Source organism: Bubalus bubalis, chromosome 2 (assembly GCF_019923935.1).
Source record: "Bubalus bubalis isolate 160015118507 breed Murrah chromosome 2, NDDB_SH_1, whole genome shotgun sequence".
NCBI lineage: Eukaryota > Metazoa > Chordata > Mammalia > Artiodactyla > Bovidae > Bubalus > Bubalus bubalis.
Window position 1 is genome coordinate 95607949 of NC_059158.1, and position 25468 is coordinate 95633416.

General features: G+C 33.6%; 1 protein-coding gene across 14 annotated transcripts in view; it reads left to right on the top strand.

Annotated features, from left to right (window-relative positions):
• The window catches only part of PRPF40A (pre-mRNA processing factor 40 homolog A), a 59680-nt gene extending 38345 nt beyond the window's left edge, over positions 1–21335 (top strand). For 4 of the 14 annotated variants that reach the window (XM_025261390.3, XM_025261366.3, XM_006055821.4 and 1 more), the window contains 20 exons: positions 680–800; positions 1029–1082; positions 2635–2659; positions 3313–3684; positions 5636–5744; positions 6209–6273; positions 6607–6771; positions 7604–7712; positions 8655–8805; positions 10536–10669; positions 14305–14419; positions 14577–14680; positions 14778–14894; positions 15191–15328; positions 15577–15672; positions 17613–17699; positions 17786–17882; positions 17966–18027; positions 18650–18781; positions 20299–21335. In XM_025261390.3, coding sequence (XP_025117175.1) covers positions 680–800; positions 1029–1082; positions 2635–2659; positions 3313–3684; positions 5636–5744; positions 6209–6273; positions 6607–6771; positions 7604–7712; positions 8655–8805; positions 10536–10669; positions 14305–14419; positions 14577–14680; positions 14778–14894; positions 15191–15328; positions 15577–15672; positions 17613–17699; positions 17786–17882; positions 17966–18027; positions 18650–18781; positions 20299–20391 — 2346 coding nt within the window. In that variant the 3' untranslated portion in view covers positions 20392–21335. The remainder of the gene's footprint in view (positions 1–679; positions 801–1028; positions 1083–2634; positions 2660–3312; positions 3685–5635; positions 5745–6208; positions 6274–6606; positions 6772–7603; positions 7713–8654; positions 8806–10535; positions 10670–14304; positions 14420–14576; positions 14681–14777; positions 14895–15190; positions 15329–15576; positions 15673–17612; positions 17700–17785; positions 17883–17965; positions 18028–18649; positions 18782–20298) is intronic. The other 10 variants (XM_006055820.4, XM_006055822.4, XM_025261377.3 and 7 more) reach the window with 7 other exon arrangements.
• The last annotated feature ends 4133 nt before the right edge of the window (positions 21336–25468 follow it).

The following is a 25468-nucleotide window of genomic DNA, read 5'->3' on the forward strand; positions in this document are numbered from 1 at the left end:
CCCGTTCTTAATTAAGAATTTGAAGAGGTAAAAAGTGTTTTTCAGGCCACCACAGTAATGATAGTATAGCAATATTTGGGAAGGGAATTTGGCAGATAATAAAATTTTTATTTATCCCATAGATATTTGCCCCAGACACTGATTAGATTTGTTTTCAATAGAATTCTCATCCCACCACCATAACAGGTTCTGTGTGTTGGATTTTAAGTATTATTTAAACTGCTTCCTTACATGATGTAGTCACATAGGTTTGTGATAAATTGTTTGTGAAACTGAAATCTAAACATGACTAAATCAGATTTTGCTTTCTCTTAAATTTTGTTTTTCCTATTTGTATTAGTATTTGTGGAAAATGGATGGTAATTATTACCTGTGGTGAGTTGTAAATGGCAAGAGCATTCAAATCTGGATTTGAAAATCAGATAGACCTGGTTTTGAATCTTGTTTTTGCCCCTTAATAGGTACATTATCTTAGACAAACATAGTACATCCAAATAACTTAACATCTCTTATTTAGTAAGTATCCTGCAGTGGTTGTTTATATTGTCACCATCTTGCAAGGTTTAGAATTGTATGGGTTGATAATACCTAGTAAAATCAGTGATGTAAATGATGAAAACAGACTAAATCTATTACTGCTATCTGAAGTTTTTTTTATTTTTTATTTTTTTCACTTTAGCAACTTTTATCTAAATGCCCTTGGAAGGAGTACAAGTCTGACTCTGGAAAGCCTTATTATTACAATTCTCAAACAAAAGAATCTCGCTGGGCCAAACCTAAAGAACTTGAAGACCTTGAAGGTAAAACAGGGAAAAATAATTTTTAATGTTCCTTTTTAGATGTGTGTGTTATTCACAGTCCTTCATAAATAGGATTGTTCAATCAAAGGCCTTATTTTTTTAAATTAAGTGATTAGAACGTTTTAAATGATGTAACAGTTTTATGGGCTCTTATTTTCTTGTTGCTCTAGATCTCAGTTCTATAGATTTTAAATAGATTTTTATTTGATTTGATTCCACTGAAACTAGGATACCAGAATACCATTGTTGCTGGAAGTCTTATTACAAAATCAAACCTGCATGGTGAGCTGCTTTGATAATTCATTTTCTGTCATTATTTAACATTTTTAGAGTATGTCACTAATGTTCACTAACCATAATTGGATAAATCTGCAGTGAGAAATTTCTAATTCAAAAAATTCCTTTCATTTAAGGGTTATATTATAAATGAGCTTGTAGTTTTTAACGTACTTGGACAAAAAAAAGCGTCATTCGATAATTGAACAAAGACATCATATACAATATTTCTAAAGACAGCTGAGAGTGTTGGTGCATACATGGAATATGTGACTTAACTCATTTAGCAGATAGAGAACCTTGAACTCTTTTATCAGTTTAAATTTTGTTAACATATTGTCAGACTCTGCATTTAATGCTGATTTTATTTTAGCACAGCATTGCAAAATAGCCTTTATGTTTATTATGGAAGAATTAAATTAAAATGCCATGCCTCACAGAAGGAGAATATTCTAGCATCCTCAACTATTCAGAACATTCCTGCAAATCTATGAATATTACCTAATATTAAAACCTAGGACTTAAAATAGATTATGGGTAGGAATTGAGAATTTATTTTTTACTCTGACTTCTAATACAATCTGGTGTCATAATCTATATCCGGTTAGAAAAAACAAATTGTAGGAGAATGGGACTGTTTGAAACATAAGATGACATCTGACAGGAAAGAGAATAAGCATTTCTTAAAGGCACTGTGATCTTTGTCTGTTTAACTTTTCCCTGTGTCACCTCATTCGCTTGGATGATCATTTTATCTGAAGAATTTAATTAGTAGTGATAACACCTTTAGTGTGTTTTGTCAGCCATTCTAAACACATTTCCTTTAAAAGGGGACAAGTTTCAAAAACTTTCATGGAGTTAAGCTTATATTCTCATTTACATGGAGCACCTCATTCCCTAATACTGTGAATAAATGAGATATCTGTGTTACCTGTAAAGAAAAATTTACTTTTAACTAGATTGAAATCTGAAATACTGAGTGAAGATCTTTAAAGCTCAATTTATACTTCTGTACTAGCATTGGCTAATAATACTATTGTAGATAGGTAGATTCCCACTTCATTCATGTAAGGAACGTCAAGCTCATTTCTGATATAACCCTACTACAAATAGTTGGTGTGCATAACTATCTATCTACCTGTCAATGCTAGTATATATGTGCTGGAATTTCATAACATACATTCAATCCCATTTTGAATTTAGTATCTTAAAGAAAAGCAAATGGTTTTATCCCTGAGGAAAATGTTATTTTATTCCAGAAGTACGTAGATACTTTGAGGGTGTTTCTGCAGTAGCCAGCAGCCTTTGAGAAGGTAGCATTGTGGGAGGAAGATCTCCTAAACCTGCTGTTATTTAAAATTTGTTTTTATTCTTTAATTTCTGTCCTGGAATTTATAGAGCACTCGCACTGTAAATGTAGTGTTGTGTTGTTTTTTTTTAAGGCTGGTAAATTAAATCTTACTGTATGGAACTTTTAATCTCCTTTTAAAGTTGTTTTCAGTGATTGTATTTAAAAACTATGTAGTGTTTATAACTTTTCTTTTTTTCTCTTTAAAAGCAATGATCAAAGCTGAAGAAAGCAGGTAAGCAATTTTGGACATCAGTACATATTTATAAATTTATAGCATCCTCCTGTAACATCCTTGTTATAATTGTCTGTATAAATAGTATTTAACATGGTAGGCCTGATAGTTTGATATCTTTGGAGGATTTCGGATAGGGGAAGAGATTTACTCAAGGTACACATATGATGCTCCTAGATAGTTATTTGAATTTGGACTACATCCTTACCAAATTAAGACCATTACAGAAATGTCCAAAATTTGATTTTGGTTAATTTGAGAACAGATGAAATATTTTATCTATCTCTTGCTTTACCCAGATTTTCCTTTCAGTGGGTGAAATAAAATTTAAAGAAATTTACAATATAAATTGAGTTTTAAGGCATAATACAATCTGATAGGACATTTGTAAATGAAAATGATTATTGGTTTTGGAAATGCAGATTGTTGCATCAGTGCATTATATGTTATCACAAATGTTTGCCAAATAAAAGTAATTCTGTTTCATACTGTGGTTTTAATCTTTTTAGATGGCTTAATAGTTTGGCAATACTGCCCTTTTCCCCTTTAGTTTCTCTTATTCATTTGATTTTATAATAATTTTAAACAGACTTTATTTGTGTTTGCAATTGTTTGTATTGAACTGACCAGTTTTCTCTTTTTTAAATATATAGTAAACAAGAAGAGTGCACCACAACATCAGCAGCCCCAGTTCCTACAACAGAAATTCCAACCACAATGAGCACCATGGCTGCTGCAGAAGCAGCAGCTGCTGTTGTTGCAGCAGCAGCCGCAGCAGCAGCAGCTGCTGCTGCAGCCAATGCCAGTGCTTCCACTTCTGCCTCTAGTACTGTCAGTGGAACTGTTCCAGTTGTTCCTGAGCCTGAGGTTACTTCGATTGTTGCTACTGTTGTAGATAATGAAAATACAGTAACAATTTCTACTGAAGAACAAGCACAACTTACTAGTACCCCTTCTGTTCAGGATCAAAGTGAAGTGTCTAGTAATACTGGAGAAGAAACATCTAAGCAGGAAACTGTAGCTGAGTAAGTCTAGTAACTTGTTTTCTGCAAATCAGTCACAGACATCATTGATACAAGAAATTGCTGATTTAGTCAATGGCCAATAAGTGTTTAAAAATTGAGACTCAAAACATACACCTTTAGATAACAGTTTTTGAGATTTACTTTTGTGGGATCATGCTCTCAAAGTGTTGCAAGACTATTCCACTTAAGCTTAGAAAGCAGTGCTGGTGATGGGGTGAGTCTGTTTAAGTCTGAGTTATGGCTTAGCACAGCACTGCAGGGAAGTTGCTATAAGTTGATACTGAACAAATATGGAAAAATCAAGATAACATTTAACAATGTATAGGAAAACTGTTAATAGGATTAAATTGGTACAGCTTTTTAATAAAGCCAGAGAGCTGCATCTCTAAGTTTACAGTTTCTCATTTCATATGGCTGTGCTTTCTATAGCTATAAAAAGTAACCTTGAGCTATGCTTCTTGACTTGAAAGTTACCCACATGTAAAGTATTAGCCATGATATCAAGATCCAAACATGATCACCCATCTTAATATTTAAGTATATTGCTTTCATCTCCCTTCCTCTTTTTATAAACTTTCATTTTTAATGTGCATTTTCCAAAGTGAAAATAGCTTTGTAAATTTTTTTCTTATGTTTAGAAGCTTCAAAAAGATATCTGTATAGTATATTTGAAGGCATAAAAAAGTTAAGATTTTTATTCTTTCTGCCTTTTTTCTATGCATTTAAAATATATGCATATTTTTAATTTTTAAAATATATCAGAGGCATCCACATCATTAGAGATCCATATCCCATCATGTTGAATGATGACAGACATTTATATGAACATTAAGTAATCTCCTACTAGTAGACATAGACATTTAGGCCTTTTAGAGTAATATTCTTTTACATCTTTTTGTACTTATCCTATTTTTTCACAGTAATTTTTCACATTTTTAACAATCAGTTGTTTTCTGCTTCCTTTTTTCTGTTTCCTTACAGTGCTTGAGTCATTAAACTTGATTTCAATTACTCATAGATCATTTTACAGCTGGTAATTTTTGGCCATGTTGTTTCCAATATTTTTGATAATTTTAAGTATTCCAAACTAATATTGGGATGAGTTAATTGTATTTCGGGTGTGATTCAGAGGGTGTGAGTTACCTATATTTTTTGTTAGTGTATACTCCATAATCTTCCCCTATACGTTCAGCTTAACTATGGGGGATTGAGGTGTTTTTTTTTTGTTTTTGTTTTTGTTTTTCTGGTGTGTTTTTTCCCCAGCATTATCTTCTGTAAAGGAAGAAATGTTTATACAACTTCTCGTAAAGATGGCTCAACCAAGTAGAGTTCATAATTCTTGGGTAATTCTTTTCTGTTTGAGATCACTGTTTGGCAGACTTTTTCATAAACCTTCAAAGAGTAATACTTGGTTTTGTGGGTCATATAGTGTGTCAAAATGACTCAGTTCTGCTGAGGCAGTACCCAATCAGCCATAATCAATATGCAAACTCTTGAGCAGGGTCATGTTCTGATAAAGCTGTATTTACAGAAATTGGCAGCAGGCTGGATTTGGCCTCAGGGGTCATAGTTTGCCAACCTCTATTTAGATTGATCTCTCCATCTTATTTTATGCACGCTTGCCCAAAGCCTGTTACTAAGACACAAAAATGAGAGCATTAAGTTTTACAAGCCATTAGAAAGTATAAACTTGTGGAGTAGTGAAAATAGTGTTATAATATAAATGTTTATTTTGGCCTTTGTGCAAGGTCTTAATAACAATGTTAGAGAAAATATATACTAGTATTTGTGTTCCATTAAATATATACTAGTATTTGTGTCTCTTACAGATGAGTTTATTCTAAAATTGTCAAATTTTACCTAAACATCAAGGAGTAATTAAAACATTATTTTCCGAAGTAAAGCAAATGTTTATTTAAATTATAAATACCATGTATAAATCTTTCTTTAGTTTTACTCCCAAAAAAGAAGAGGAAGAAAGCCAACCAGCAAAAAAAACATATACTTGGAATACGAAAGAGGAGGCAAAGCAAGCATTTAAAGAATTATTAAAAGAAAAGGTATTTATATTGTAGATTTTTATATGATATATAGTATCTAGTAAATGAAATTATCCTTTAATGCAGTTAGTACCTTGATGCTTTTATTAAAAATACTAATCTTGTAAATAGCTTTGACTGAGAATGAACTAAATTTTTTAACTTTTTTTTTAAAACTTCCAACCAAAAAAATATATAAGGTACTATATAGCACATTCCACTTCAGTCTTTAAAGCTTTTATTCATAAAAGTTTTCTGTCTTCTAATAGTAGTCTTAAGAAAGTATTAATATCCTGTTTAAATTAATGGTCTGTTTAAATTTCAGTTTTAAGTTTTCTTTTTAATCTATAGACAGTTACACACATTTGCCTTTTGTCAAATTATTTTTTAGACCTTTTTTAAAACTCCTGTAAAGGGAAGTGCTTGATGTTTGCAGTGAGTATTGTTTTGTGTGAAATTTTAACTTTTCATTAAATGATTTTCAGCGTGTACCATCTAATGCTTCATGGGAGCAAGCTATGAAAATGATCATTAATGATCCACGATATAGGTAATACTTTGGTTTTTTGTTTACTTTGAGCAAAGCAAGCCTAGAGAATTTAAATTGTGTCAAATAATGTAAATTTTTATTCCCATTGATCTTCTTGTTATTTTGGATACCAATAATAGAGTTGCCTTATGTCTGATAAGAACCAAAAGTTAAAAAGGTTTGTCACACAATGTGGGCACCCTTTTATAGATAGTAAAATTAATTTTTAAAGGAGAAATTATTTTCTGTTCAGTAACTTACTGAAATTTTCTTAATTTGTGAATGAAATTATTTTTTCAAGACACTAACATTTGATCATATTCATTTACTCTTACATGATTTTTTTTTGTTTAGTGCTTTAGCAAAGTTGAGTGAAAAAAAGCAGGCCTTTAATGCTTATAAAGTCCAAACAGAGAAAGAAGAAAAAGAAGAAGCAAGATCCAAATACAAAGAGGCTAAGGAATCCTTTCAGCGTTTTCTTGAGAATCATGAGAAAATGACTTCCACAACTAGATACAAGTAAGATTTTTGCTGATTATGTTGTATGTTTACTGTACTGTTTCCATGTTAGACTTTTTGCTAGGTACAGTAACTAATCACAGTAGATGCTCATTAAATAAAGCTTAAGTGATTGTGAGTGTGGTAGTTTCATAAAATAAAAAATCAATAGCTAAATGTGGAATTTATAGGACTTCGTTATTAATTAGGGACTACAACAGAAAAGGAGACTTCTATTTAATAATGAAATGTTGACTCCTTTCTCCTTGATATAAGAGTTCAATTATTTTTGTATTTGTGGAATAGAAATGGGCCATTTTTATTACGTGTAGCATTTTTGAAAATTTACATTTATGTAGCATTCTTCATTTTTGAGTGCTTTATTATTTAAGATTGTGAGTAATTCAGTATTAACATCTTTGCAATGAGGTACTGAGTTCATTTTCTGTATATTTTTCTTATTTTACTCACTCTTCTGGAAAAGCCTTATTGAAGAACTCTTCATTTCTTTAAGTAGTCTTATTTTATCTGTTAACTAAATTTCTTAGAGTTTGTCGAAGTCTGTAATTTAGTTCCATGGGTGGTTTGTTAGTCTCTGTAGCTGCCTTAAGAAATAGAGGTAGTCCTAACTGCAGAACATTGCTCAATTATCCCCTCTGTCTCTAAGGAGAAATCAAGACTTAACCTGTCTTGTTTTTCTTAATTACCAAAAAGTTTTCCTTTATAATACCATTATGAACTTAAGAGTGGAAGAGTGTTCATCTGGTGGTTTTAAATTTAGAATAAAATTTAAATGGTTTAAAATTACTTTTTATAGTATAATGCAGAAACATTTCGTCTTTTTAACAAACAGAAAAGCAGAGCAAATGTTTGGAGAGATGGAAGTCTGGAATGCAATATCAGAACGTGATCGTCTTGAAATCTATGAAGATGTTTTATTCTTTCTTTCAAAAAAAGAAAAGGTATTATTCACTGTTAACAGTATTTATAGATTAAACAACATGTTTCTTGTTTAGGAGTTACTTTATAACATGTCCATTCTTGTTGGTTTATCTACTATATATGGTGCTGTAGATCTGTTTATTAAAAGTTAAGTTAAAAAATAGATAGCTCTTGGATTTTCCTGGTGGTCCAGTGGTTAAGAATCCACCAGCCAATGCAGGGGACATGCATTCAGTGCCTGTCAGGGAACATTGCACATGCCACAGGGCAACTAAGTCTTTGCCACAACTACTGAAGTAGCTAATACCTAGATTGTCATTAATTGCCTGTCTTATGCCCACTTAGAAAATGCTTTTTTTTTTTTTTTTAGCTTGTTTGAGTTTAGAAAATACTTAGTATTTTTCCTTACAAGGCATTAATTTATGATTATTTTAAAAGAACAGCAGTAATGTGTAATTGTTAAAATGTATTTGTATTAAAATGTATTTGTAGAGTAGTGTTTTTGAAATACTGTCCTGCAAATACATTTAGTTTTGCTCGTGTCTATTATATTATTTACTAAGTTATATGTTATCCAGTCTTCCAGGAGACTTATAGAAATGTAAGTATTAACAAAAATTTGAACATCACTGAAAGTGGTTGAACACATTATCGTTTACCTGTTGTGTGATTTGTCTGCAGTAACTTTTGTTTGGACAGTATCTACAATACATAGTTGTGGGAAGAGAGATTTTGTGAGGCGGAGAGGGAGTTCCAGGTTAGTCTTAGAAGAGAAGTTAAACAAATTGAAGGTAAGAGGGAAGCAGTTAGGCAAGAGTACTGAAAAGGTAAAGAGTGTTGATATTTAAAGCAAATGGATAGCATTTGAAATTTGGACATCAGAATGTGAAGAAACCTTCATTGATTGCATTTCATACATTATGCTTTATTTGAACGTTAAAACGTACATTCATATTTTTTAGGAGCAAGCAAAGCAGTTGCGAAAGAGGAATTGGGAAGCCTTAAAAAACATACTTGACAACATGGCTAATGTGACATATTCTACTACTTGGTCTGAAGCCCAGCAGTATCTGATGGATAATCCAACTTTTGCAGAAGATGAGGAATTACAGAGTAAGAGTTACAACTAAGTGGAAGGAATAGTTTTAAAACAGTTGTTTAGCAGGGATGGAGCTTGGTGGGCTGCGGTCCATGGGGTCGCTAAGAATCGGACATGACTGAGCAACTTCACTTTCACTTTTCACTTTAATGCATTGGAGAAGGAAATGGCAACTGCCTCCAGTGTTCTTGCCTGGAGAATCCCAGGGACGGGGGAGCCTGGTGGGCTGCTGTCTATGGGGTCACACAGAGTCGGACACGACCAAAGTGACAGCAGCAGCAGCAGCTAGCAGGGGAAATTGGTCACTTTTTTTTTTTTTTAATGAGATCACTAACTGAATTTTGCATAATTGTTTGTCCATTCCTGAAAAGTTGTTTTGTTTCCAGATAGGATATTTCTTTCTGAGTTTTGTGATTCAATACAAAATATTTTCCCCAAAATCTAAAGTTAGCTTTATCAAGTATAACTGAAATATATTTATTAGGTCAAACCTGAAATTTTGCCTTGCTATTTATTTGTGGTTTAATGGGAACTAAATTAGTGATCAGATTTATCATGCTGTGCTCTTGAGGTAATGGCTTTATAGAGATTCGCAAAAGGCAAAAAAAAAATGTATTAGCATTATCTTATAGTAAGCTTCCCTAAGTTCTGTCTTATTTTTGACCTACCTAGTTGCTTATTAAATTACAGCTTTCTTGATTACCCTTTTGAATACCATACTTTAGTAGGTTTGAGGGAAGGCATAGAATTTTATACTTGAAAAGCTCTTTGGGTAATTCTGATATTGCTAACCAATTTATCACAATTCTATTTTCATTATTTGTGTTGTATGTATTGTCTTGGTTTCATCCTTGAATTCAGAGTATCTTTTAATGAAGTCTTTTGGAAATTTTCCATGTGGAAATTCCCTGACAGTTAAGTGGTTAGGACTCGGCTCTTACACTGCAGAGGGCGTGGGCATGATCCCTGAATCAGGGAGCTGTAGACTTAAAAAATAGTGACCACCTAGAAGTTGAGAGTTATGTTTATTTGGTGGAAATTTTTAGGATTTCAAGCCCAGTTGACTTGGGCATCTCAAATAACCATGAGAAGACTGCTCTGAGGAGGCGAGAGGAGGAGCCAGGATATAGAGAAGTTTTATAACAAGAGCAGGTAGTCTGAAAGTCAGAAAATGATTGTTAATTAAAGGAAGACAGATACTGCAAGGATTTAGGAGTTGAGCACTCTTCTATGCTTGGGAAGGTACAAGAGTCTGGGCTCACTGAAATCTTCCTTTAATGTGCATCTCAGCTTTCTGGGGCCAGTATCCTGTGTTTTTATCCCACATCCTGAGCTTCCATGGGACTCAGTTTAGGGAGTGGTTGCAGCCTCATGGCTGCCAGATTGCAGATACTCTTCTCTTTCCTGAGTGCCCTTAGGGCCCATATTGGAGGGTGCAATTGCTGATGACTGTTAAATCCTTGTTTACTAATATGGCCAGAAATACTTCATTTCTCAGAACTAAGATCCTGAAAGCTGTGCACATGGCCATAAAGAAATAAATAAAAGATCAAGAAATAATTATATAAATAAAAAGTTTTCCATAAACATTTCCTATTTAGATAATTAAAAGTTATATTTGAGTATACAATAAGTGAATTTGAACTTTGTAGGGAGTTAATGCAAATAATGCAAAGTTAATGCAAATAAACCTCTTTCTTTACTGATATTTGTTTTAATTTTTTATAACTGATAAAAATTCTAGATATGGATAAAGAAGATGCATTAATTTGCTTTGAGGAACACATTCGAGCTTTAGAAAAGGAAGAGGAAGAAGAAAAACAAAAGAGTTTGCTTCGTGAAAGGAGACGACAGCGTAAAAATAGAGAATCTTTTCAGGTAATTTTAAAAGTTCTGTTTTTCAGCTTAATTTTGTAATATGGTTAATGACCTTTAACAGTGATATAAGCAATTTTGAGAATCCTGGTCTCAGATCATTAACTTGGGCTTTGCAGAGGATCCATAGACATTTAATTCTTAAATTATACAGTTAGTTGTGAATCCACTTAAGGAGAGTAGCCATACCAGGCAAGAGGAACACAGAAGGCTATAGCAGATTTGGTATTTAAAGTGAACACTGATAGGTATGGTTTCACTCAAGAAAGAGGAATCAGTAGCATAAGGGAGGACTGAAAATAAAATGTGTGATGAGTCATTAGTACTTATTCATTTTTAGTTCTTTAAAGAACTGTAGGAAATGCTGTGGTATGCTTTTGAGGATGGGGAATCCCAGGGACGGGGGAACCTGGTGGGCTGTTGTCTGTGGGGTCACACAGAGTCAGACACGACTGAAGTGACTTAGCAGTAGCAGCATAATTCTTAAACACTATACAGAGGAGCTAAAATTACAGGTTCTCTGTATAGCCTTATTTTGAATCTATGTCATGTTTTAATTACTGGTTCTCTTTCATTAAATCCTGTATTAGGATAAGTGCAACTCCTCATGGTGCCAAAGATCACCAGTCACCTTAAATGCCACAGCCAATAGCATTATTGCAGTCTTCATTCCATAAGAATGTAACGTTTACTTCTCTTGATGGTTTTCTTTTATCTTAGTAGTTTCCCAAAGGATCATTTGGAATATTGTTAAAACCAGGGGTTGTTGAGCCTCACCCTCAGAAATTGATTCAGTAGGTCTCTTTCAAGTTGTACATAGACCTTTTAAAGGAAGTAGAGCAGCAGAGGAAGATTACTGAGCTGAATGTCTGTCACAGAACCAATAGAACATGCTTTTGCCTGCATGTGTGCTTGTTGTGTTCAGTCACCAAGTCATGTCCCCCCAAGGACTGTAGCCTGCCAGGCTCCTCTGTCCAATTATATCAATAGTAATCAGAAACCATGCCAGACACATACTAATGTGATACAAAGCTATATTTTAAGCTTAAGAATCAGATTAAATATTTTAGGCTTAAGCCCAGATTAAAGGTAGAGGCAAAATTAGACTGATGTTTTGATTAGATAGTTCAGGGTTTAAGACTAGCTTTTCTTTGGTAAGAGAGACCAGTCAAGATGGAAGGAATGAAGAAAGAATTAAAAGATGGACGTATTCTGTTACTAAGTAAAATCTTTGAAGGTTTATTCAAGTATATATGAGTAGTTATATCATGGACAATATATAAGGAGACCAAAAAGAAGGAAGGAGATGAGGGAAAAGAGATTATTGAGTTGGACTGAGGTAGTGAGTGGTGTTGAACTAGTCGTTTTGTTGATGGTCATGATCTGGGGAGAAGTTACTACTAGCATCTAATTGGATAGAGGCCAGAGGTATTGATAAACATCTCCCACTGTACAGGATTCCCATCCTGCATTGTGCCCCCGAAAAGTTTATGAGCTCCAAGAAGTCATTAGTGCCAGCGTTGGGAGCCGCCTTCTCTAAACATAAGGCCTAATGTGTTCTGGAGGATTTATTTTTTTATTTAATTTTCTAAGAGGAAGATACATAATTTTACTAAAGCAATACATTCAGAGTTTGGAGAACTAGGACTTAACCCCCATGTCTGATTTTAAAACCTATTCTTTTTTTCCATATTACTATTATAACTTAAACATAAATTTTTAAAGGCACACTTTATTATTATTTTTACTATTTGCCTACTTTCAGGGAAACATACTGACTTCAATACTCTGCAATTTTCAGATTTCCTTCTTCCTGAAAACCAGCCTCAGCCATCTTTGAAGCAGCTTGCTTTTCATCTTGTCCCCATCCTTCCCAAGATGGGTTAGTAAATACGGGGTTAGCCACAAAGTTTGTTTGGGTTTTTCATAGTATCTTAGGAGAGACCTGAAGAAACTTTTTGGCCAACCCAATAAAAGAGAGTAAAAGCCGTACAATTTTAGCGTAATGGTTTTCAAACCTGAATTCACATCAAAGTTATCTGGTGATCTTTAAAAAGTAAATTATAAGTATCTTTATTTTAATTCATATTTTAAAAGGAACCTCAAGTGATTTCTAATTATCACTCAAGTTAGATTGGCTCTTGAAACAGTGGTGGTGGTAGTAGTTTAGTTTCTGAGTCATGTCTGACTTTCAACCCTGTGGACTGTAGCCCACCAGGCTTCTCTCTCCATCATATTTCCCAGGCAAGAACACTGGGATGAGTTGCCATTACTGAAGTAGATTCAGTGTCAAAATGCTATTACTTATCTGATCTTCACAGCCAAGAAGTAAAACAGAAATACTAGCAAAGCAGATATGATAGAGTAGATTCTTTAGATCCTAGAGAGCATCTTTGAAGATGGTTTCCAAGCTATTTTAAGGATTCCACAGAGGGAGAAGTGTGATCACTAAGTGATCATATAGCAGCGGTGTTGTTAAGCTCCCATTTATGTTGAAGGGTAAGGATGAAAGGATAGAAATTTTAAGTTTGAGAAAGAATTTTGGATATAGAGACTGAATCGACATTCTTATTCCCATTTGGAGAGAAGTGGGGCTATATGTCTGGTATCATTCAGGGCAGTGCTATTCAATAAAAATTTGTATGCCACATATATGATTGTAATTTCTTATTAATTTAACTAATACTAATTTTAGTAACCTCTTATTTCACCCAGTATACCTAAAATATTTTCATTTTAACATGCAACCAATATTTATTTTGGTAATAAACCTTCAGAATCATTGTGTGTTGTATACTGCTGGCACATCTCAGTTCAGAGTCATATTTCATGATACTTAGCACCTGCGTTTGACCAGCGACTGTGGTATTGGAACAGTGCAGGTATAGGAATTTTAGGAACAGAATTTGTACCATAGTTTAGGGACATTTATAGCATTAAATAAACTCTATAAGGATTTCAGGAAGCAGAAAATGTGAAAATTGCAGACTATTGAAGTCAATATGTTGCCCTGAAAGTAAGCAAATAGTAAAAATAATAATAATAAAGTGAGGCTATAAAAATTTATGTTTGTTATAACAGTAATATGGAAAAAAAGAAATAGGTTTTAAAATCAGACATGGAGGTTAAGTTCTAGTTCCCTAAACTCTATGTATTGCTTTAGTAAAATTATATATCTTCCTCTTAGAAAAGAAAATTAAATAAAAAATAAATCTTCCAGAACACATTAGGTGTTATGTTTAAAAACAAAAAGTACGTTTACAGTAAAAGTGCATGTACCTTCTTTAGCCTCATTATTTGTAATAATAAACAGTGCTTTGAATTTATTTGTATACATATTTATAAACTGGAAATGATGGTCTGTCTTAAAGGGGCACATAAACTGAAGTCTGTAAAAGTAATGCACACCTTTTGTCTGAAGTCCAAAATAGTTTCTTTATGTAAAAGCAGATTTTACTTTCATCACAGAGCAAGTATCAGTTGCACTTAAACACATTTGTGATAACACTGGTGGAAGAGTTTTTATGTATTGCTGTTTTTAACATATATTTTTATTCATGTTATACCAATATTTCCAAAGTCCTTAAATATGGCTTTTGAATATGTAATGAGTTTGTTGTTGTTGTCCCTTTCCCCAGATATTTTTAGATGAACTGCATGAACATGGACAACTGCATTCTATGTCATCTTGGATGGAATTGTATCCAACAATTAGTTCTGACATTAGATTCACTAATATGCTTGGTCAGCCGGGTGAGATTCTTCTTTTTCCTAAATTGTAGTTATGATAGTTGAAACGGGCCACAGGGAAGGGTGGTTGTGTTTGGGGCATGGGGTGTGCTTTCTTTTGTTTTATAAACAAAAAAGTAATTGCAGCTCTTTGATTAGAGCTAGCTTTTGACTTCTTTAGTTTTTTCATTAGGATCAACTGCACTTGACCTTTTCAAGTTTTATGTTGAGGATCTTAAAGCACGTTATCATGATGAAAAAAAGATAATAAAAGACATTCTGAAGGTAAATATATACTATTAACTTTTAGTCTGGGGCATATTTTTTAAAATAATGCTATGCTCTTTTTGTTACTAATATTAACAAGATTTCTGTTTTTTAGGATAAAGGATTTGTAGTTGAAGTAAATACTACTTTTGAAGACTTTGTGGCAATAATCAGTTCAACTAAAAGATCAACCACATTAGATGCAGGAAATATTAAGCTGGCTTTCAATAGTGTAAGTTATCATTCTTACTGTTATAAACAACTAGATTAATAAAACAGTTCTTAATACATTTGGCTGAAGATACTTAAGTTGTATGTAAACTCCTGAAATAAGGGAATAGGAATAGTATTTTACAGAGTAGTGGACACTGTTTCAAATAAGGTAACAGATAATATACTTAGATGGTGAGTGATAGTAAATTCCTTTGCTAAAATTAATTGGCCCTTACCTTATAGATGATGGGAGAATAATGAATTTAACACAAGTTAAATTGTACTATATATATATATAAATATGTTTTCTAAAAGTTACTAGAAAAGGCAGAAGCCCGTGAACGTGAAAGAGAAAAAGAGGAGGCTCGGAAGATGAAACGAAAAGAATCTGCATTTAAGAGTATGTTGAAACAAGCTACTCCTCCAATAGAATTGGATGCTGTCTGGGAAGATGTATGTATACTTACAAATTTTTTCCTTTACAGTTGAAAATAAAAATCTTTTTCTTTCTCATAGCTACAGAGATAAACTGAAGTTGTTTGAAGATTGTGAACTCAGCTGTGATGGCATTTAGGAATACTGGAGGAATGGAAATAAAGACTGAGAGGGCTGGGCTGCCAATTTTCACTTGCTGTTTTTTTAGTCATATTGGTGTATTTTTCTCAGTTTTCATATTTTTATTGCATATCTGAATTTTTCAGATCCGGGAGAGATTTGTAAAAGAGCCAGCATTTGAGGATATAACTCTAGAATCTGAAAGAAAACGAATATTTAAAGATTTTATGCATGTGCTTGAGGTAATTTTAGTTATATTGTAATTGGCTGATATATTTAAAAATATGTAAAACATTTTTTTTAATCGAAGAATTTAGAATGATCAAAGTGTTCTTCCTAAATTATACTACTTTGATACAAATGTACTTAACTATCTGGGATGATTAGGGAGTGGTTTATTCTATAGGAACTGCTTTTAAATGAAACACACTAGGCTTGCATGAGAAGGTAAAGATCTATTTAGTGAAGACAGTTCATATGTTTCATATTTATATAGTGTTACAGAAATTCATCAATTTAGGAGTCACATGGAATGAATAATAAACTTGTAAAGAACTTAGAATCTGTAAAGCAGATGTAAAACAGTTTTAAGCATATTTCAAATATTATACTACATTAGAGGTGTTGGAAGCTCAGGGATGTTCTGAAAGATAGTAAGTTTTTGCTAAAACAAGTAATGATAAAATTGCAAATTATTCCACTAGCTGAATTAAGGGTATTTTGATGAAGATTTCAGGTAATCACTCATAGATAGTAAACATGCTAAATTGACCAATAATAATTATTATTTGGTGCCCATGTTATGCTTTACAAATATTACATATACGAATGTAATCCTCACAGCAACCCTGTGAAGTTACAGATGAGCAAACTGAGGCCAAAAGGAAAAGTAATTTGCTGTGAAGGGATTCCAACATAGGCTTTTGACTCTAGGGCCAGTGCTTTTACCAAATATGCTTTGCCATCAGTTTTGGACAAACTTATACTTCACAGCAAAGTGAAGTTAGCATATACTTAAATTTGTAATGTTCATGGTCTTTGGGAATAGCAGGTAACTTAATTGTTGACGATTTCTTTGGATTTATTGTCCTTGCTAAGTATCAGTGTTGACAACAGTTTGCTCTGTTAACAGGCCCCATGTACCATATGTTGTCTCTCAGCTGCCTTTAGATCTAGTGCTATTGGCCTGTAGATCTTTTCTACTCAGATCAGCAGCATCTGCATTACCTGTAAACTTGTTAAAAATACAGAAACTCAGGCCCCATTGGTAGAAATGTATCAGAATTATCATTGTCACAAGATTCTTAAGCACTGGAATGTACATTTAATTTTGAGAACCTTTGCTGTAGTGTAGTGTGTTAATATTTTCCCCCAATTCAGGAATGTCCACAACAAGATTCTTTCATGATCTGTGCTGGTAAAGTGATGAGGTCATAAATGGAGCTGATGACCACATAGGGAAGAGCTGAACATACCAGAAAAGGATTTGGACCTCAAAAACGGGCCTTGAGGTAGAAAAGGAAGAAGAGTTAACAATTAGTGACGTAAAAAGTGAGAGTCCCTGAACCAGATTTTCCCTTTCCACTTACTTGTAAACTGATTTATTTCCAAATCCATAGATATGTTTGGGAGTTGGGAACTTTTACTGCAGCATTTCCCCTCTCCTTCTAGCCTGATGATTGTTCTAGTAAGAGTTAAAATCCATAGAACATTTCCTTTTTTGATTTCACGTGTAGTTAGATTGCCTTTGGATATCTTAAGTTTGATGAGGAAGGGAATGCTCCTTGAAAAGAAAGTAGATTTTGTATTCAATTTCTGAGACTAACCTCCTTTACAGATGACTCTGGGGTAATTCTTTATTTCAGTGCTGAACTTAGCTCACTGACAAAAGCCACGTTCATCAAATAAATGTAATTATATTTCATTGTTTTTGAAAGTAGTGTGACTATTCTGCACGTGTGTTTAGATGTGAAATGAGTGCATATAGGATAGTTAAAATGTTCTCTTCACTTTAAGTGATAGTAACTCTTTGCACAGTTTCAAGTTGGGGAGTACATCCTAAAAATGCAAAATGAATGTCGTTTTTACTCTAAAAAGAACTTACTTGCAAAACTATTAAGAATTCTCTATGATCTGTTATCTAAAGTGTGAGCTTTGTAATTTTTTTCTTTTGCCTCTGTAGCATGAATGTCAACATCATCATTCAAAAAACAAGAAGCATTCTAAGAAATCTAAAAAACATCACAGGAAGCGCTCCCGCTCCCGATCAGTAAGAAAGTTTATTTAAAATGGTACCATAAGTATATTGAAGTATTTGTTAGCATCATTATGAATAAAATTATTTATGTTGTGTAGGGGTCAGATTCAGATGATGATGACAGCCATTCAAAGAAAAAAAGACAGCGATCAGAGTCTCGTTCTGCTTCAGAACATTCGTCTAGTGCTGAATCTGGTAAACCTATCTTTTAACTTGATTAAAGTCATTGGCATTTGGATGTCCTCAAATTCTGACACTTTTCTTTTCATGCTGCTTAGAGAGAAGTTACAAGAAATCAAAAAAACATAAGAAGAAAAGCAAGAAGAGAAGACATAAATCAGTAAGCAAACTCTTGATTTTTATACTGCACCTAAGCTTTTGCCCTTAGCTTTCTCAGTGGCAGTAGACATTTCTGCTTGGTCCTATGCAGAGTTTAGGTGAGCACCTAAACTCAAGAGTTTCAGAGTTGTGGTTCACCTTAGTCTTGCAATAAAATCCTTTGGTGAACTTGAAACAAATAATAATAAACAGCATTAGGATTCCCACTCTGGTTTTTTATAGTAATCTTAGAGAAAGAGCCGTGTGTGTGTGTGTGTGTCGTAGCTATTGTTGAGAACCACAAGTTTAAACAACTTCTCTTCTATTCTCGGTTCTTGGTCTTAGGTACACATCAAGATATACCTAATCTTAGGGATGAAGGTACACCTAATTTAGTGACCCACTTTTAGTGATAGTTTACCCTGTCAGACTGTCATCTTTCCCATAGGAAAGACCAACTTGCTGCCATGAATCTTTGGAATGTTTTAGATTCCTTAAGGTTATCCATTCAGATTTCACCACTCTAGGAATACATAAATACTGTGTTAAATGTGGGTGTTCTTAAATATTACCAATATAAGGGTTTTTTTCCTAATAGCATTTTGATAAAGTAACCATTTTAACATTGTCTTTTATTTAAAAAGGACTCTCCAGAGTCAGATGCTGAAAGAGAAAAGGATAAAAAAGAAAAAGACCGGGAAGGCGAAAAAGACAGAACTAGACAAAGATCAGAATCAAAACACAAATCACCTAAGAAAAAGACTGGAAAGGATTCTGTAAGTATTTATAATTCTTCCTCTTTGTATCTACCAGTTAGCTGCTTCTCACACAAAGCAGTTTTCTAATGTATGTCATCATGTGTGACCCAACTTAAGCATCCTAAATTTCATATTCATTAAAAAAAATAATGTGGCATTCTGTCACTGTTGTTTAACCCACTAAGAATGTTGTTCTAGCTTTGTACATCCTCATTAAGAAATGCCAATGGATGTTTCTGCCTAATTTAAGAATATAAAATTTAACAGATGATACTCAAATTGGGTTTTCCCTCGATATGGCATCATTGTAAATCCTGTTTCAATAGGTAGCTTTCCAACAGCTTTTAGAAATAATCATTGAGAGGGAAGAGGTGAGGGCAAATAGGGGTATATTATAAGCCAAATCTAGTGTTTTAATATCGAATTACATAGTCAGTCCTTAGTTTCCCCCATATGTATGTGTGTGGCAGAGCATATAACACATGCCTTCTTCACCTTGCTGTTCATGCCACAAATGCTGTGGGCTTAGCAAGCATAATGCCTCTGAGCTACCAACTGAGAGTTTAAGCTGTGTAGGGAAGTCCTCGTCCTCCCTTAGGATTTTCTCCGTGGGTGGGAATAGGGTGGAGGGGTGTTTGTTTTCAAACAGCACTGAAGAGTCTGATGCACATCTTTGGTGAGGAATGATTATTTCCTCTGTATTTACTTAGTGACTTAAGTGTCCTTGCTGCTGCTAAGTCACTTCAGTCATGTCTGACTCTGCGACCCCATAGACGGCAGCCCACGAGGCTCCCCCGTCCCTGGGAGTCTCCAGGCAAGAACACTGGAGTGGGTTGCCATTTCCTCAATGCATGAAAGTGAAAAGTGAAAGTGAAGTAGTGTCCGATTCTTAGCGACCCCATGGACTACATACAGCCCACCAGGCCCTCCGTCCATGGGGAGTGTCCTTACATTAGATTAAATGGGATCCCTGAAGGGTGATAGAAAATATAGGTGAACAATCAACTTTTGAAGAGTTGAGTTCCTTCTCAAAGTGTTTTGTGTGGTTTTTGTTGTTTTTAAATTTTTTCCAGCCTAACTTGTCCTCATAACTCTGGGTACAATATAATAATGCTCAAAAGATAATACTTTAGTATAAATACAGGATAACCTAGATTCTGAAAAATTAATGAAGAATACTTAGGAAATGAAAACCCAGCTTCCATTAAATGGAAATAAGATGTTTCATATTCAATTATGTAGAAGGGAGGAAAAGAAATGGATACGTACTATTCTCCCTGATGTACATATTAAACCAAAAGTAAACACCTTAGGAGAGTTCCATTCTGAGAGAACTGTCTCCCCTGGTTACTTACTCCCCAAATAACCAGGGAGTATTTGGTTAATTTGGTTAAGGCTTTTGGGAAAGAAATCAGTCTTTAATCAGTCTGTGATGCCTTAGTTTTTGTGGAAGAGATTTTGTGTTCTTTTTTCAAAGGTTCACTACTACTTACCTTTTGAGTACTGACACAATTGTATTCACTGTTGTTTTTCAGGGTAATTGGGATACTTCTGGCAGTGAACTGAGTGAAGGGGAATTGGAAAAGCGCAGAAGGACCCTTTTGGAGCAACTGGATGATGATCAATAAATTATACCAAATATGTTTACAGTATGATTTTAAAGTCTAATTCAGACCAGGGACTCTATTTTAAGTTCAATTGAAATAACACTGGGTTTTAATTATATCACAGGAAAAAAAAAAAGTGCATTTAAGTATTGTTATTGTGGACTTTATAAAAGCAAAGGAAATTGAAAATAACTTTTGATTCTGTATCAAGAATCATATTTTCATACAGTCATAACTGTCTGTCTGTGACCCTTTCATAGGGCACTGCAGGATGGATTAAAGGTGGCAATTTACTGATAACTGCAGGTGTCTCTACTTTATTCTAAAGTGTAAGTCATGAGGTGATTTGATTTACTTTATAGAAGCTGGATTTTGAAGATATAATGGAAAAATTTTGATATCTAGTAGTACAAAAAAAAGCACCAGCAACTGATATACTGCTTTTTTGTGCACTACCCAACTGGTTAAAGACAATATGATCTTTTATGGTAAACTCAGAAATAGTGTTCATAATGGAAACCTGGTAGACCCTTAACTATAGTGGTGCTGCTCAGCACTGCTATAATAAAGCCACCATTATTTTTTATGGAACATCTGAATACATTTTGAAAAGGCTACTGTGAGGGCATTATTTTGAGGTGATGTTTAAAAAGTTAACATCAAATCAAATTGTAAATTAGCTTAAATATATTGCCTTAAGGACCTACTAAAGAATGTGCCACCAAACTTTAAGTGATGGCTGCAATATCCTTGTCTAAAACAAATCAATGTTGACTTCAGCAATTTCTTTAACAGTTTTTTTTTTTTTTTAATCCGAACTTTCTCTTGCTTTTTTTCATTGAGGAAGTCTTTTACCTTCCCTACTCACTGAGAAGTATTGACTTCGTGGTACACATTCTAAAGCATTTCTGATTTGAATATTTTTGTACATTTTTATCAATTATTAAATCTTCTCTTCTAGTGTGTACTAGTATTTATTTCTACTGCTCAGCTCTAAAAAAAAAAAAAAAGAAAAAAATTGTATGATTCTTTAAAGGTTAAGATACTAAACCCCTAAAATTTTGCTTTATCTAATCCATATAGCCAAGTTACTTTCCTTTTTTAATATTTAAGAATATTATAAATCATACAGGCCCCTGTATTTGTTTTTGATCTATGAATTTCCTACAGAATACTTTAAGAAAGGGCAATGGTTTGAAGCTAGAATACTTTTTACATGCTAACTTTTGAAGGTTGGTAATGTGATTTATACTATTTTCCTTCAGTGCAGGAGATTTTTTTTAAGTAAATAAGTAAATTTTAGCACATAGTCTTTGGTATTACCTTAGGTATTTTTTTATTTGGGGCAATCCTGTTTCACGTTGCAATTTAGAACAAAAAGTTCATTTTCCCTTCATTTTCCCTTCACCATCCTAATCAATTTGAAAGTGGGACAGACTGGGATGACTTTTCTCATCTCTGCCCCCTATGTTTCAATTAAATCTAGTATCCACTCGTGAAAGCCACAGGGGAAGGCTCGGGGAGGGAGTCCTGGACTTTTCTCAATGCCAAGTCATATTTCTGCTGTGAAATATGACATGACTTCGTAGAAAGTAAAAACCACTATCTTCAACAAATGCGAAGCCAGTTTCTTGCTTGACATTAGTCTCCTATTGTATATTAGAACCACAACATATAACAACTTTATCAACAGGCAAGTTGCCTAGACTTAATGTTCAGAGGGCCCCTTCATAATAATAGTTAATATTGCTTATCATGTCAAAACACTTGACCTGGACATCAGAGTAAAATATGCATATGATACTGGCAGAAATACTGGTGGTTGTTCACAGAATGTCGAATCTGTAAAACTTCCATGAATCATGATTTTTTAAAGTACAACTTTAAAGTTTTTAGTTTTCCTATTAAATTATTGATGTCCTCAAATTAACTTTCTGTATTATAGAGATACTGTCTTATCACAACTTCAGATTCCCATAAGACAGTACAAACTCAAGTTTCCTTATTGTTCCAACCATGAAAATTATTTGACCCAAAAACAAAGCTAATGAGTTGTAAAGCAAAAATACAACGTACTTTTTATAAAGTATGTAATTGAAGTGACTATAATCCTGTAGTGATCCCATCAAATGGCATTAAGTTGCCAGAAAGATACTATGGCCTGGGATATAGGTGATGGGTAGATTTTATTAAAATAAGAGTTATGTGTGAATATCTTTAATCCATTTGATTAGGTTTCTAAATCTTCAGTCTAATAAAGTTGAAATATCATAGAATATTGGTTTTAATAGAGCTGAACAGTTATGTTCAAAATGTGTTCAAACAGAAAGTATGTTTATATTCAGATAAAGGGAATTTATACTTTACAGTTAAGCCTCAGACTTAGGTAAATGTTAAGGGCTTATCTTCCCTCATTATCATTAATATTAATGAACTCTTGGATTAAATTCAGTAATATATTTAATATGCTTAATAATCAAAAATAGGACTTCAAATATTCCTTCCAGTATAAAATTCCAGTATTTAATTCCTATGTGGAAAAATTGAATTGGTATAAAAAGTTAATGATTTATGAAGAATTCTTTGCACCTCTCCCAAGTGTATTTAAGCAACATAAAACTTTTAAATAAAAGCAGTGGTCCCAACACTTTTAATACAGTGATGCCATTTCATTATCATTACCCAAAGGAGCGTCAACCTATAGATCATTCATGTGTTTCAACAATGAAAATAATTTTTATGCCTCCCAGTAAAGCTGAACATGCTCGAAGTATCACAGCCATTTCATCTTGATTTTTGCTAATTGCACCCCGTTTACAACAATAGTATGAAAGGGGTCGGCCTAGAGTAAAGCAGTCTTTTAATTCACAGTGGTAAGACTGTGAAACTTCAAAATCTGTATACATTTTTCTGAAAAGAAGATCCATAGTTTTCATTCAGTTACCAGGGGGCCTGCACCTTGTGTTAAGAATCATTTGCCTATGTGATCCTGGTTTTCTTCCAGTGTTAATGGTCAACTGAGTGCTGACTAGGCAGCCACTTTTTATTTTTGCATCCAGATAGGGGTAACTCCTTTATTTAAGGATTATTTAAAACTTGGATACTATTTGAGAGAGCAGTTTCTAATCAAATAGTACCCAGCAAAGAGTAATTAATGCATTTTAAAAAATGAGTTTATAGGGTGTTCATTATGTAACTTAAATGTAAACTGCAAAGCTAAAGAACTAAATAAACACTTCTAAAAGCAAAATTGAGGCAAAGCACATTAATTCCTTACAACTTAAATCAGACTTTTTCTTTTCCCTTGGGGAAGTCTGTCTCCCAATAGCAGGTCAAATTTTCTTTTACATTTTCTAGGACTCATTTTACATAAAGGAAAAGCAAAATAACATCCCAAGTAATTTTCATGGAAATGCATTCTAAGTTCATAGTTTCATTCTATGGTTCTAGTAATGGTGTATAGCAGTCTAATAATTCTTACCTTCCTTATTCTTACCTTGCTGTTAAGTTTTTCCACCATTTTGATGTAGATGGTGGTCAGATTCCTTGGGGGCAAGGATTTGTGTATCACTCACTGTCATGCGAATTAGAACAGTGCCTGGCACATAGTAGGCATTTATTGAGTGAATGTAAAATAAAATATCAGTTGACAGATGTACTCATCCAGCATCCATGGTACTTGTCATCTGTATTAAAGGGCTTGAAAAAGCATCATGGCAATAAACCATACTGAACCCCAAACTAATTGAAGTAACACTGAAGATACGTTCTGGTGACTGTGCCTCAGTCTTAACTGTTCCTTCAGAAATGTCCAAACACTTATTATATATGAGAACATACAACTTTTCATGTGGTTTTTGAGTAGGAAAGGCAATCTCTTGTGATGATTTGAAACATACCTTCATGTCATACACATAATTCTGTTACAAGGGTAGTGGTTTAAAAGTAGTAACTTTTGAGGAGCTAACATTTAGATCAGAGTTGATCTAAAGGCCCTAATGAGACAAAACAAAGTTCCTATTTTAAGTTCTGAGAACTAATCATTTCAGGCCATTTTTGACAAACAGGTGAATAATGGTGACAGGGCATGTATGCACTTAACAGTGCTACTGGAGCTAACTGAAAGATGAGTTAGGAAGGGGAAGATTTTGCTCCCGTTATCCACATACTCTCCCTAGCCCTCCAAACCATACTGGGTTTCTCCTTCTGGCTTAAATTTCTTAATTGCAGTGAATTTTTTATGCTTTTTTAAAAATCACTATATAAAAACTGAGGCAGTATGATCGAGTTCAAGGCTATCTCTTCATTATTAGTGATAGATACTTGACTGTTAATTTGATGGTAATTTGTCCTAGGTTTAAGGTTGATGTTTGCATTTGAGGGGAACTAGCTCACTTCCAGTTTTCATTCAGACTGAAACAAAGTGGCTGTCTAATCTCACATCATATTCAAACTAAGCCATTTCTTGATGCCCCTCTTTTATGCTGTCTTGGGGGTATCTAAATGTGGTAATTATAATCTTTTTTTTTTTTTTTTTGGTCCTGCCTGCAAACTTTTTTGGTAGGTGTTGCTCTCTTGCCTACCTCTACAACTAAACTGAAGACTTGTTCTGAAAGGTGAGTAATAACAAGGAACAAGGTTTCTACTTTGTGTTTGTACTTAATAGATTTTCTCTTCTGTTCATATATTGTTCTGATGTAAAGAACTTCAATTATATAAAAGGTAGACCTTTTGTAAATAAATATAATTTATTAGAAAAATGACATCTACTAAATTGGATCTGTGTCAGCCTTTTCCTTTAAGCACTGTTGTATGCAGCAGTTCTGTGCTGTGCGCTGATAGATGCCCACATTCTGTTTTCTCAATGTTAATACTTGCTTTTCTTTATAAAAAGTTAGACCAAAAAAGTATATCAACATTTGTCCATGCATTTGTTTCTTACTTCAGATTTTTTTCTTAGCAATAGTTGGAGTATTAGTTTAGAAAAAGTAGAAGATTAATCCTTTGGCACAAAGTGGGCTGATAGTATATTTGTCTGTGCACACATTTCTGATAAGAACAAGTGTATTAGGGCTAAGAATTTCATTTTATCAATTTT